The 15093-nt window shown below is 39.0% G+C and overlaps 2 protein-coding genes across 3 annotated transcripts in view; one reads left to right on the plus strand and one right to left on the minus strand.

Moving 5' to 3' along the window:
- The window catches only part of LOC110401848, a 34057-nt gene extending 27398 nt beyond the window's left edge, over positions 1–6659 (minus strand). Inside the window, exons 1-2 of the mRNA XM_021403365.1 lie at positions 6621–6659; positions 922–1555 (exon numbers count right to left, since the gene is read on the minus strand). Coding sequence (XP_021259040.1) covers positions 922–1555; positions 6621–6659 — 673 coding nt within the window. The remainder of the gene's footprint in view (positions 1–921; positions 1556–6620) is intronic.
- FLRT2 (fibronectin leucine rich transmembrane protein 2) overlaps positions 1–15093 on the plus strand; it is a 64455-nt gene that overhangs the window by 3311 nt on the left and 46051 nt on the right. The window contains exon 1 of one of the 2 annotated variants that reach the window (XM_021402294.1): positions 1290–1422. The exons of the other annotated variant lie outside the window; for it this stretch is intronic. The gene's annotated coding sequence lies outside the window, so the exon portion shown is untranslated. Of the gene's footprint in view, positions 1–1289; positions 1423–15093 lie in introns of those variants that run through there. 2 annotated transcript variants of the gene reach the window in all.

Here is a 15093-nt window from a genome sequence, read left to right on the forward strand (position 1 = left end):
GCGTTGGTAGCGCTCTGGGGCAAAAGGTGGTTTCCCCCGCGGTTTTAAAGCTTTCCTGGCTGAGCATGAAAACCAGAAGGAATACTGAACGAGCTCTGTCTCTTCCCTGAGGGCTAGACTTTCTTTCACTCTGTGTTATATTTATCCCGTGCTGCTGTTGCCCACCTAAAAGTTTGCACGGGGGAGGGAGAGAAACAGAAAGGAAAGGGGCGAGAGGCGGTCTCGGCGCCGGCAGCACACGAAATAGCGCCATGTTGGAAGAGAGCGGGGCTCTGATCATAGCTACCAAGAGCATCTCCCGGCTAGGTCCGCAACTCGCGCAGTTTTCCAGCTTGCTCCCCGCCTTCCCTTCCGATACCCCCTCAGGGACCCCCGAGCTGCGGCTAAGGCCGCCCGCCACGGAGCGCGGCGATCCCCGCACCCTCCTTCCGCTCAGCCCCGGCCCCCAGCGAGGCGGGGCGCGTGGTGGGGGCCGCGCGTTCCCGGAGCACCGCCCGCCCGCTGCTGCCCCTTGCTGCAAGCGGGGGGCGGGGAGGAGTGCGATGGGAGGGAGCTTGCTGCCCTCCGCAAGCAATGGGTTAAGAGCGGGAGCCAAAAAAAAAAAAAAAAAGGAAAAGAGAAAACCTAGCCTGACTTTGCCTCTTGGAAAGCTTTAGGTTGCAGCCCTGCCTTCCAAGCATTCTTTAAACTAGAAATGTGGGAGGGACTCCATAGGAGAGAGAGGAGAGAGAGGAGAGAGAGATGGCTATCAACTGAATTCATTACTGTAAACATCTCCCTGGGGTGTCAGGCAGGGAGGAAAAAAAGGCACGACTCACATTAGCAGGGAATAGTCAGATCTGAGGCATCATTACTGCTAAGATCAGCCTGCATCCCTGCACTCGGAGGGATCCAGCCGCACGCTCTCAAACATACACTCACATCTATGTGTCCGCTGCCTCCTCCGACGTCCAAGGGTCCTGGGTCTCCGTGCCAGCGTCTCATGTGATCCTCGCACCATTTCTAGAGGACAGAGACAGAGAGAGAAAAAAAAAAAAAAAAGAAAGAAAAAGAAAGCAACGTCCCTGTGGCCCCTTCTCATTTCTTTTTTGCCGGAGAAGGAGGAGCGGCGGGGAAAAGAGGAGCGAATCGAGGAGAGAAAGTGCGTTGGGGATGCCAGAGCCGCGGGCTGCGCGCCGTAGGAGGAGGTGGAGGAGAAGGGGGGAGGACGATGCCGCTGCCTCCTAAGGGAGGAGGGAGACGCGGGGGCCGCTCCGGAGCGGAGCGGCGGCGGGCAGCGGGCCCCAGGGGCTGGCCAGGAGCGGCGGGCGGCGGTCAGAACCGAGGAGCGGCGGCGGCAGCGGAAAAGTTTTGGTGTGGGGGGCCAGAGGCGCGGAGGGGGATTATGATCGGTGCCGGCGAGGGATTCCCAGACGCCGTCAGGTACAGTTGGGATTTCATTTCTCTCTCTTTTCCTTCCTGGTAATTCTAGCCCAGGCGATTTAAAACCCCGGTGTCCTTCGAGAAGGCAAAGTTGAGAAGCCGGGATCGCGTGCGCCTCATTATAGCCCCGTGCCTGCGAGTGTGCAGCAGCAGGCACAAGCACAATTTATGAATGGCCGGCGGCAAGTGTGAGGAGGGTCGGCGGGAGGTTGTACGGCAGCGCTAGGGTCGGGAGCTCTCAGCCGCCGCGAGTGCCGAGGTCCTCGGGCTCGTTTCGGTGTCGAATACAGTCTGCAGCCCCCGGCCCCCGCCCGGCGCCGCTCAGAGAAGCCCTCCTGTTGCAAGGGACCGGCAGAGCGCGCGTACGAACGCGACCATAGCGGTGTTCGGGGAGGTGGTTTGGAGAAACAGGAACTTTAAAAGATGAGGCTTGGTCGGTGGAGGCGGTCGGCTGAGCTCCATGCTGGCCAGTGTTCCGAGGTGCTAAGGACGGGCAGAGCAGGGAGCTGTGGCCTCTAGGAGGTTTCGTCACGTTCCCATCAGCAGCCCCCGGAGCGGGGGCTGGTTGGTGAGCGGGTGGGGGCGAGGTGAAGGGAGTGGGATCAAGGCTTCTGAGTACAAAGGAGCCCCTGATATAGCTCCTGAGTTAAACGGTGATCTCTGGCAAAATAATAATAAATATTGCAAAGGGGACGGGCAGGGAGAGGGGAAGAATGAGCAGAGCAGATCGCGAAAAGAAATCAAACAGCTGAGAAGATCTCTCTAGAGCATGAGATATAATCCCGTGAAAGATAAAGAAATCAGCAGCGAAGTAGGAAATTAAGTCCACCTCCTTTTCGTAGTGGGAATCAGTCAACAGGAGCTTTTAATTAATTTTAATGGAGGAAATCTGTTTTAAGGCTTACAATAAGCTAATAAATCCAAGGCATAAATCCGTGTAAATTCCTGTACCGTGTGTGGAAAGTACTGATTAGATTTCTTCAGACGCTGGGTTTTTTTTTTTTTTTTTTTGCAATGCAGATCTCAGCTAAAGAGAAAGGGGAAGGTTCCTTGCATGAGAAGCAAGAAAAGATACTAAAGCAAGTCAAACCTCTTTAAAACACACACACACATGCACGCAGAAAGAGGGTGTATGTTAAAAATATGTTTACTTACTGCATCTAACTTCAGTGCTTGTGGGGAGATTAAACCATTTTAAAGTATGAGATCAATCACTACTTGGGTTATAATAAGCACCAACTTCTGTGGGGTGTTCATTTTTTCTTTATCTGACATTGCCTTTTTCCAAGAGCACCTTTATGCAACTGCTTTTTGAGAGACAATTCGTGAGTTGGTTTTAGAAATACATGTTTTTGGAAGGAGGAAAAAAGTCTGTCTTGGCATTTTTTACACAACTTTTAGAAGGTACCTTATCTGTAATCCTGCCCACCTTTATTTCCTTCTTTCTTTTAAAGAGTTAATACCTGCAATGCTATCATTGGGACTTAATCAAAATGATATGAGAGATGTTAATATTGGTATTGTTTCAAAAAATGATGGGAGAGATTTCAAACACCATTACCATTTGTAGGAGATTTGCTATTTAAACTGCTGTTCTCTATCCTGATAAGGTAGTTAAGCACTTAAAAGTGATAGTGAAGAACTGGAGTACCGTAGGTAAAAACAAGTCAGAGCACTGTGCAAATACAGTGTCTATAAAACTACCTGCAACTAGAACAGTCAGCAGTGTTTTTTTTCCAAAGTTCCAGTCTGTTGGAAGGAGAAGTCATGCTGGAATGCATCCAACATTCTTAAAAGATTCACTCCTTACACACACGTACACCCTATACTTTGTATAAGGTGATGTTATCTGTATTTGGCTTTGAGAGTCTGGATCTAATTTGAGCCACTGTTGCAAGTCACATTTATATCCTGGCCTGCTGGATAGTTTGATTTAGGATGTAGACATATCTCCTTTCTGGAACCCTACACCCTCCCAGTTGGCATCTGCATTACATAGGCTATGTTTTTTTTTTTTTTTTTTTTTTTTTAATAAGAATAGAGAATGTGCTTACCTTTAAATGCTTAAAATAGCAATATCCAAAACATGGAATGTCATTAAGGCTGACTTCCCTACCCTTCCTGCAGAAAGGAAGGAGGGACATCGTTTTAACAAGTCAAGAAAACAAAAAGAATTTAAAACAAACATCACTATCAGGCTTTTCCTGTACTGTACGTTCTATTTAAAGAACTATAAAAAAGGCACACTTAGGATAATATTGTTTCCAGGAAGGTGAGAACTTTATTTCTTAATAATTTCTACTTCTTCTTTAATCTCAAAATGAGTTCATTTTTCACAGGAGTACTTTCAGGTTGTTACCAGACTGATTCAAATCCAGTCCATTAGTGACCTCTATCTGTGAGAAGTGTAAAGTCATAGATGTTTTTTTCCTCTTTTTCTCTGTCGTGGCTTGGAAACACAGGCTGTTTCACTTTGGTCTTTTATTCCTGCATCTAGCTTGTCAGGTTTTCAATACTGTATCTGTCACCAACTGTGTTTTGCTAGTAATTTAATCAGGAAAACAAGAAAACAAAACTCTAGTTCCAAATGTGTATCAAGAACTTGGAAAAAAAAAAACACCAAAAACAATTGAATTTTGGACAGCTATTTCAGTGATAATGAATGTTTGCAAAAAATCTGAAAAAAAAACGAATGCAGTGATATTAAAAATCAATAATAAAGGAAGTGCATTTATGTTAGTCTGATGGTTTAATACTTACTTTAAAGCTGGCTTGTATGTGAAATTTTATTGCCCTTGTGTGCTTACATAATATCTGAAACTTGAGACAAACACTGACTAGATAAACTACAAGTAGAATTCATAGTAGCAGAGTGTTTAAAAAATGAAAAAAATAAAATATCCAGCTGTGTCTATATTAGGAATACATGTCAGAGATCAAGGAAAAGGGGGTCTTTATAAACAGATGGTCTCTTTTAGAGGATTATTAAACCCAGCTTCCCAGTACTAATTTCTCTCTTGTTTATATCCACATCTATATTCCATGTTTTAGTTAGTGATTATAAATGGCAGTTGAGAACTTGACCAGCAATATCTTTGGGTAGGTGAATACCATTGTTTGACATTTCCCAGACTGTGGTTGATTACCTCAGCATTTGGTAATATGATGGCTTGAGGTGCTTCCTTCCCTCCCCCTTAGGCAGTCTCTTCAGAAGTTTCTCTGTCAATGTTTTTTATTTATTTCTTCAAGAAACCAAAAGTACTGGAACTTGCCCTAAAGGTATAAAAATTGCATTTTATTTTCCTTTGGTGAAACAACTATTCATTAAAAAAAAGAAAGAAAGAAAGAAAGAAAAAAATGATATATAACCATTATTGTAAAGTAGGCTAATTTAACATACACTAAAAATATGAGCTTTCGTCCCCCTAAAGCTATACATAACCTATTCCTTTCAAGTAACTGACTTCTTTTAAAGAAAAAAACAACCACAAAAAAAATCATCATTAAAATATTTTTCTTGACAAGGATGTTTTATTCATGTATTTAAAGTAGACCCAATCTTTATTCCATAGGTAATACCCAGAAAAGAATCATTTTAAATAAAAACTATTATCTGCTCAACAAATTATACTCTAGTCACGTCAAACAATATCTCTCAGGAATAGTAAAATTTAATCTAACATTTTCAGCCACTGGTGAAAGCTGTTGGAAACTTTTTATATGTTCCTTTTTAACTTGGTGATTTATACAGCTAAACAGTTTTTTTGTTGTTTTCATTTTGTTTTTCCCTCTTCAGTTCATTCTTCTGATGTAGCCCTTTGAACTGAATCAAAACTAAATACTAACAACATTTTAAAAACAAGCCTACCATTCAACATTCCTGAAAACTTAATGATACATACAATGCATAAAGCATCTCTTCTGAAAAGAAATATTGTACTATCAGCTCTACCTGGAAGCAATCTTCTGTACATTCTACTTCAAGCTCTGTTTTGTTTATTAATTTGTACATTTGTTGTTGTTTTTTTAAAACCCATTTCTATTCTAGCATAACATCGAAAAACATGCAACTTGTAGAACTGTTAATCATTCGAAGGTATGCTGTCATTGAAACTGAGCCTTCAGTCCTTGCAGACAAAACTTAATAGGCTTTGGATGTGCAGGATAGCATCTTTGCTAGACTTGGTCTTGAAAGAGAGAAATTTACTTCAGCCTCAAGTGAGAGGGGACTTGCTTCCAACAGGGAGTGGTCAGTATTTTGTAGGACCTGCTCCTTTTGAAGCAGAGCATTAAAGATCATGGTTAAGATTCTGACTTGGCTTTCAGATCAAAAGTTGTTTTCATAATTATTAGTCACTGCTACATATTCATAAGATAAATTAACATTTTAATTTTCTGTGACAGTTATGGGTTAAAGACTTCTGTCAAAATAAAACGAAAAGGAATAATAGTTTTAAAAGGTAGTTTGGACAATAATCTATAGATTACTGTAACAGTGTGCAGTCTAGTTTTATAAATCATGGCCCAGATGGGGATATATCTTGAGCCATGGATTGCAGAAGAGGGCTTTTAGTTCCTTTTATCATCATTTGTGACCATACGGCAGTAAAACCATTTGAATAGAGGGGGAGAAGTTTTCTTTGGTGAAAGTTCTTTATTAAGGCCAGGCTGTCATGTGATGTCCAACTATCTCAAAAATGCAATAAAAAAAAATCACATAGGCATCAAATTAGTTCCTTCCTGAAAACATGTTATCTATGATTGAATTAATCTGCAACTATTCTACAATGACTATTCTGACAAAATTATGTTAATGTCAGGGATCCTGATGGAGAATTACAGGATTACAGAAGAAGATTAAGATTAATCTCCCTGATTTGTTAGCCATTTACTGTCATGCATAGTGACTCCAGCACAGTCTGGGCAGACTAGATGCTAGACTCTTCTTGTAGTAAGTACTGTAAACTGTATGGAAATACTCCATGACCCATTAAGAGCAGGAAAGATCAGAGCTCTGAATGAGAAGCCTCATCAGCCTCAGAACTGAAATCAGTGTGCAGCAGTGTCACTCCCAGTTCCTGCTGGCAGCTTTTGTTATCCCCTCATCAAAACCAACAGGGAAAATTAAGCTGAAGAGAAAAGCTTTTCTCAGCAGTAGTTCTGGTCCTGCACCATGTAGTTGCATTATTAACTCTTACCTTGCAGAGCTGTTCTGTAAGAGTTAAACCAAGAGACATCGTTTAGGAGGGGGCAGCCCAGGGAGGGAAAGGATGCAGTGCTCTCACAGCATGCATTAGCACTGCTGGGAGTCTTTGGTGATATGCAGCAGAGGACCAAACCTTGGTCAAACTGCAGTCTTAGGGTCAACAGCCCTAGGCTTGTAAGTTCAGAGTTGCAACTATTTCTTTCTCTAGAGATTTCCTGCATGGTCTTCCTACAAAGAAAAAGAACTGCAGTATTTGACCTGATTTAAAATGTGTATGACATTCACAGTGTCATTGTAAATGGCTACAAGAAGAAATAAATATTATTTTAGACCAACAAGAGATTTAATATTAGTAGTTCTAAAGAAGAAATGGAATTTAAACATATATACATAGAATGCATATATGTGCTACATACATAGGTAACTGTCTATAATCATGGAGATCACCCTCAAACATTTAAAAACTTATAGTTAATTTTCATTAAAAATAATTTTGTTGGTGAATTGAAAATAAAATCAAACAAGAGAAAAAGAACATATATATTTTCGTTAGGGTGCTGGAATTCTCTAAATTGGGTTAAAAATACCGTGGTATTGCTCAGTATTATTCCAAAGGCCAATGGAAAGAGTCTGTAGCAAACCTACCTCTGCTTAGACTGAAATTCTCAGTGTAAAGACTGCTTTTTAATTTAATTTATTTGATTCCAGACTCAATCTTTCTCTTCACTAGCAAGTTAATTTCACAGACACTCTTCTTATGATTAGAGTTTACTCGTGAGTAATAATTTGAATACCCCCAAAGTGATGTCACTTGGCTGTAATTGAAGATGATACTACCCCATCAGTGTGTGTCTGCTTGTACTAATGCTTTCATTAGTAGTTTCTTCCCATATGTTTGTGGAAACAAGCTATGTAGGTAGAAGTGATTTAAATGACTAGGATTACATCCGTATTAGGACTCTAGCAATATGTGTGTTTGTCATGGACACAACCTACATAGTTGCACTGCTGCAAAACCTATCCGTAGTCGAGGCATTGGGTTTGCATATCGTGTAATGAGTGATTATTCTAGTGAGGTAGCAAACCTATTGCATGCCTAAAATGTTAGTTGAAACCAAGTGAGGTGTCTCTAAATGAACTCTAGATGTTTGTTTTACCTTATAATTTCACCTGTGATCTAGGAAGTTTTTCCTAGGTGGTGCTTCTTGTGTCACTGAAAGATTTGCATCAAGCTAAATGTACCCCATTTAGCCATCTTGTTTGTCTTGTTTCACAGATCACTTACTGACTGATCTAGGTTTACCTTATTCTTATTTTTAACCACTTAGCTTTGGTGTTAGTTGCAAGCACTCCTAAACTAAACATTTTCTTTTAAGCTGTATTACTTGAAAACTTACTGCTTATTTCATAACAGTTTAGATACCTGTATGTATCTAAAAGAAATTTGAAGCTTTGTCCCCTAAACACTTGAATTGATATGAACCTGGATTAGGTGGTAGAAGGGACAGAGGGAATCTATTTTCATATGCTAAATCTCTAAATGCATATTATGTCCTATTGTACTGATCCACTACTATAAGTCTCCACATTATTTATGGACAGAAGATCTGGGAGTGGAAAGGGCTAGCCAATAGCTCACACTCATAAACACATACATCCTTGCTTTAAATGTTTTCAAAGATTTCATCTGAGACTTTTTATCATTTGAACTGCCCATAGAAAATTAATTTCTAACAGAAAATATGTAAAAAAAAAAAACATTATTATTCAGACTGATATAATTCCATATATATAAAACAAATTTAGCAGTCTAGAAACAAATTTCCTCATGCTGAAGATGAGTATACAGTTAGAGACTGTTAAAATTTAACGGAACATGAACACATCCACACAGAGTCATTCCCAACTGTATTGCTAAATCCTGTGTATCAAACTGGTATATGCCCAACAGTGATTTTTGAAATAGCTCATTTTGGCTTTGTGCCATGCTGCTCACTGAAGAGCTTCTTATTGCAGCATTTCAGCAGTAAATTGTAGAATGCATCTTGCCAGTATAAGACTTTTTTTATTTGAGAAATTACTTTCAGTCTTTGACAAAATTAGTTTCAGAACCTTACTCTTTCACAGTACAGTGCAACAGTCTTTACCCAGAGAGTAGTGTCTACTATTATAGTTTTGAAAATACTCAGGAAAGAAAGAAACACAATGGACATCTCTCTCTCTCTCTCTTTTTTTTTGTGTATTTTTTGGATGCCACTGAGAGAGCCAAGTTGCTTATCATTGTCCAGAGAAACCTGAGCCTCTGTTAGAGCATCTGGCAGAAGGGTTACCTTATTTGTTCTGTCTACGTAGTGCCCTATCAAAATCTCTTTTTTTTTATGCGTGTGGTATTGTGATAAATGTGCACATACAGGCATTCACATAAAGTGTAAAAAAAAAAAAAGCTTTCTGAAAGAAATTGAATAGTAAAGGATCATTTAGCAAAATAATTTCCTTCTAATGCTTAGTTAGCATCTTCCTATTCTATTATTATTTAAGTAGATTTAAGTAGATGGCAAGACAATTAGTGATACTGTAGAATATTGATATGGAAACTGTATGAACTTTCCCAGTTTGTTTATCCCCTAGCTCTTCTCCTTCATAATTAATTGAGTACTGTTTCCACAAGTGGTACTCTGTTTGATATAGTTTTAAAAAGAATGATGCAATTGAATTTCTACATAGTGGTGAATCTGTTTCCACGCTAGTGCTTTAGTTTTTAGTTATGTATAATTCCATTAAAATTCAATGATTTAATATTAAATAAAAAGTTAAAAATAAAAACTCCCAGCTCATGAGCTATGGAATTCTCATTGTTAACAAGATGGTTGTTTTCTGTCCTACATGTGAAATCTTATCCGTATCTATTTAATTTAGTATTTAGTACCAAATACAGGTTTCAACTAGATAGTCTATTATCACAGAATTCAAACATTCAGCTCTATCCTCAGATCAGCACAGTGGATCTTTATAAATCTGGAATTAATGAGATGTTAGAGTTGCTGCCAGGAGCCCTGGCAACAGAACTGTTTTTCTGCCCAGATTCCCTTTCCTGAAAAAATTTCTTATCAGCAGATCCACACATCCTACATGTTGCAACTGTGGATTTACAGATAAGAGGACAAAAATGACTGAAAGTGGATGGATGGTATAAGCATAAATAGGTTATGAGTTACCAGCTCAAGGGCTTGATCCTGAACACTGGGAGGGGGGATCATAAATTTCAGAACTCCCCTAAGGATAAGGAGCTGTCTAGGTAGAAGAGTTTGGCTTTAATTCTTCGCCCTTCATTCGTCCAAAGTCAAAAGTGCATAAATCAGTCTGTATGGGCAGAGATGACTCTGAAATTCATAACCACTCATCTCTGTGACATTGATGAAAACTCTCTTGGATCAAATGCATAGGTATTCTAATTATGAACCTCTGATATTCAGAACTTCCCTTAGGCCATCAATATCTCATATGCAATCATATTTTACAAGCTGCTGAATGGTTGTCTGGTTATACATGTGCTGACCGAGAGAAGACATCCTACAGTCTAGTCAGCTGTGGAAAGATGATCCTCCTTAAGCACTAGGAGAATAAACACCTTTAGATTTCAGATAACATCAGCATTTGTTCACAAAGTAATTTGTTCTTGTGAATATATTTTTGGGGAACTTGAGAAGAGGTGTTTTAAAGCCCTGTGCATTGTCTTGTGCTGAATTATAACCATGTTTGGGGAAAAGGCTTTCATTTTGACTTCTATGTTATGCTAAAAGACTATCTCTTGCGTACTAGAAGAAAGACAAACAGTAACATAAAAATCAGTAGCCTTGCTATGACATTTACACTTCCTCCCACCCTCTGAGGTACTTTCATTGACATATATTTATATTCCGGTAGCAGCACATTTCTCTCCTGTCTTTGTCTGTGTGTCTTTGTTTTCAAAATACATGTGGCAGCATAGGTTGAATCAGAATTTTGAATTCATTATTCAGCTAAGAAGGACTTTTAGAACTCATTCTGTTGTATCTGCCACATCAGGTACATTGAGGATACAGAGTATCCTAAAAGTACTATGACAACTAAAATAAACAATAATTCAGATGGAAGTTTTTATTTTTATTTAAATATACGGTATTCTGCAGAGGTGGGATAAAAGCAGGAAAGGGAAAGTGACTAGAAAATAACTGGGTGAAAAACAGGATGACATTGAGTATTCAAAATTGTTCGGGATGAATGAGGTACAGAGATAAACAGTCAACTTTCAGTGCAACAGGGAGTTGGAATTTCTTAATGATCACAGTTTTAACCACCTAATATCTTATTTATTTGATGGAGAGGAGAAGTAGAGCAACGTACAATCGAGGAGGAGCTGGATCAGAAAGATCTGTGATGCTCTTTCAGTTATTTCTGTTGTGGAAAAAGCATATGTGAATTATCAGAGTTAATGTTATCTCATTGTGTTTTAGCTCTACAATAAAATCCTGGCTGCTCTGGTGAATCAGACCTGCTGAGCTTATATTCCCTCTTAATATTGTTCCATGTCCTCATTTTTTGTGACCTCAGGCACTCTGCACGTTAACCTTAAGGAAAAATATGGGATATGGAGTAAAGACAGGATGGAAAAAGTAATAGTGAATAACTAATCTCAAATTTTCCCCTCAGGCATGAGGACAGAAAGTCAATTTTACAGCCATAAATCTATGGAATAAAAGTGGAATAATGATTATTTGTTACTTAAAATATGTAATATAGGTCCTGTCAGCTTTTATGTTGTTTAAATTTCTCTTGACTTTAGACCTCTCATCTGAAAGAGCCTGGAATTCCATTATGTAATAAAAGACTTAATTTGAGTAAAACTGAGGACAAATTACACTGAAATTGGTCTTCATTATTCTTCCTTAAAAGAAACATACTGAAGAAAATGATCATTGTGCACTGCAACACACAGAGTTATGATGTTGCTCCTGCGTCATTAGTGTATTCATGCTGTCCTGTTGATTAAATCACTGGGAAGGTCAGGCATTGATCAAACTCCACATTGCAGTCTGAGCTTGTAGCATGTCCTTGCAGCTGAATGCAAGATGGAATTCAGAACTGAATTTTAAAAACAGTGAGGGGATAAAGAATGGTGCATGCTGGGGACTGAAAGGACAGCAGCCACATAAATTCCTTGCATGTGTGTACATGTGGAAGGGCTGTCATTTCTCTTCCTCCAGGCACTGCAAATGCCCACAGTCAACAGCAGTATGAAATCCAAGCATTTAAGATGAAGGAGGTGAATGCTTCATGGGGGAGGGTATGTGTATGTGTCCTTGATTTGTTAGGGATATACAATCTTCTAATGATTTCAGCATTCTCCACAGGAGTTCAGGTAGGAATAATATTTTGTACAATACGTAACTCTACTAACTTGCATCCATGTAATCTTACAGAAGGTCTAGCAAAGAACCTGACTAGGATGCAGTTACAGAAACCATAAAAGAAAAGAAAAACCTCAGTGGAAAGACAACACTGTATGGGTTAATGTTGGCTATTCACTCAGATGAAGCTTTCTGTGAGTAATAAAATGAAAGGTGGATGGTATCAGTCAAGCTTCTCATGGATAGTGCCCACATGGGAATAACAACCACATAGATTAGCTGTGTGAATACTCCTGGACCAGTGTGGGACAGAACTGCATTGACAGAACTGCCCCAAGGACCAGTGGGTGGTGCTACACCAGTGAGTGAAACACTTCACTACTCCATTTTCACAAGCACTAGAATTCACTCAAGCTTTTTAACTTAATTGGTTTTAAGGAGTTGGAGAAAACTCATTTTTGTCAGATTTTCAAGTCTTTTATTAGACATTTCAAGGAAATGAAGTACAAGTGAAAATTAAAACATTCTGAATTATTTCTTACTTGTCATTACTTCTCTCTTGTTCTCAAGAACAATATCATGGCTTCTGATGCATCTTTCCTAACAGACCAGGACAAATAACAAGAAAATGTAACTCTTTTAGAGTTTAAGAGAGGACAATATGACACAGAGTTTCTCCTACTGAATACAAAACCTTTCTGTTTCTATTTGAAATCAAGACACAGCTTACAGTGATCTATATGAAATGAAAGGTTGTGGACTTGGGTAACTCACCACTATTAACTGAGACTTATTTTTCCATTCCCTGTCAGCAGTGACTTGATGTATTATGTAAGGGGGATGAGCCATTCTTTCACTTCCATGTCCTGCTCTTCCTCTGTTCTTACAAAGCAGAGCTGAGCCTAAGTCACACTGTACAGGTCCTTGTAAGAAGTGCATAGCCAGAAACTAACTCTGTACTATTTCTCTTGGTGTAAAAAGTGATATCACAAATGAAAGACAGAAGGAAGAGTGAATAGCAGGATTGGATCAAGGGAACGCTGTTGCACAAGCAGACTCAGAAAGCTGCTTGATACTAGGTATATAGTGATTGTGTAAGTTAAGGCTGGAATGGTCCACAGTAGCTGAATAACCACAACATGAAAAATTCTCTATTAAGATACTTGCTAGAGCCAGAACTGTAGAACAAACTTCTTTCCTTAGCAGGAAGGAGGAAAGATTGCGGTTTGGGATCTGCTGCTGTGCTGTTTGGGCCTCGGTTGCCCCTGAATCGATAAAGAACCCTGTTCTTCAGGTCCCCCACATGAAGTAAATATATACTTATATGTATTTTTTTTTTCCTTGATTTAACAGGTGACCAATGAGATGTTTGGGCACAAGATTGTCTATGGTCACATTTACAACACTGCTGTAGATATTTGCAGCATAGTTTGAAGTTTCAGATTCATATGTGGACATGGTTATATAATTTACTGAGGCATCTATTTATACTTCAGTTCATGTTTCTTATGTCTGTCTCATAGCAATTACTACACCCTTTGCGACTGAAATATTTTCCATGACATTTTTCATGCTTGCCACCATTGCTTTGTCTAATGAGGCTTGATTTTCATATGCATGTGACCAGCATGGGCCTGTAATATAGCTCTAAAAAATTTACCAGCCTAGCCTTCATCTCCTTGTGCCACAGGGCTGCAAGCATAATGGCTTTTATTGATGCAACTCTAGACATTTGGCACTTGCATTAAATTTTAACTGTTCGGTTTTAGTGAATTTAATAATTTCTCTAGCTACAGGAACTCTATACTGCAGGAGTGGCGAGAAAAATGACAGATGTCCTCTATCAATTTGCCACTTTTTCAGTTCTATTCAGCCAGTAGTTGTGCGTATTTCAATGATGGTATTGTCTAATGAAGATAAGAACTGTGTAAGGAAATTGCTTTAATATTACTGGACATAATTGAATTGAGGTCTGCTGCTTTGCAGGTTAATATATAGAATGTATAGCGAGATTTTATGCTGCTGTCTCCAATCAGAAATAGGAAGCAAAGTGTATAAAGTGTTCTAGCTGGTAACTAGTGATGTGCTGCAATACATGATTTACTGGACTTTTCCCAGTACAAATTTCAGTAGTACCTCCGAGGCAGTTAGTGTCTAAGAGTAAATGTATTCATTCTGATAGTAATATTTTCCTTTGTAGAAACTAGTGCGATGTTTTGCAACTAGGTATAAACCAATGTAAGTGACAGTGGGCTATGTTCTGCTCTTTTCTGTTTAATCTTACATTCTGCTCATCACTATAGTAGCCTAATATCAACCTATAAAGTTTTACTGAAAGAAATCCTTACAAAACAATTCTGCAGTGTTTGATAGTATCAAATTACTTTATTTCGTGTAAGGAGTTACTAATATTTGCAACATGAGATCTGGTCAGTCAGAATTAAAAAGCTTTAAAATTCTCTTCTGAACACAAAATTTAGGACACTGGTTTGCACCCACAATTATATATGATTATACAGATTGTATTTATAATTCCATTGACTTTGTACATATGAAAAATCTAGATGAGTGATTAATAAAATTACATTAATTATGCTGCATATTCCAAATGCAAATAGTTGTGCTGCAAAAGTAAATCCCGATAGATCTTCTTGCATGTATGTAGTATATAATCTAACTCACATTTCTCTCCTTTCTATGATCTTAACATCCAACACTTAAAAGCCTAGATATACTGGAGACTAGGTCCTCCCACCAAGATTAAAGGGCTGTACTTTCATGGACCCACGATTCTATGTATTTTAACATTTCTTATCTCAGAGAGCAACTGGCTCCTAGGTAATTATACAAGTTGAATTAATCAGTGCAATATACTGCTTGGTTTTCAGGCAATTTCCAGTAGACTCTCCTTGGTATAAGACAGTACATGCATGCTGAATAGTTGCTAGCAGTCACATGAAGATCCTTATTTCTTTCCCTTATGCAAAGCTGGAAATAAAATCAAATCAGCTGAATATCTGCATATCTCATTTATATTACTGAACTGAAATGAAGGAAGATCCATGTGACAATTTTGCA

Source organism: Numida meleagris, chromosome 6 (genome assembly GCF_002078875.1).
Source record: "Numida meleagris isolate 19003 breed g44 Domestic line chromosome 6, NumMel1.0, whole genome shotgun sequence".
NCBI classification, from domain to species: domain Eukaryota; kingdom Metazoa; phylum Chordata; class Aves; order Galliformes; family Numididae; genus Numida; species Numida meleagris.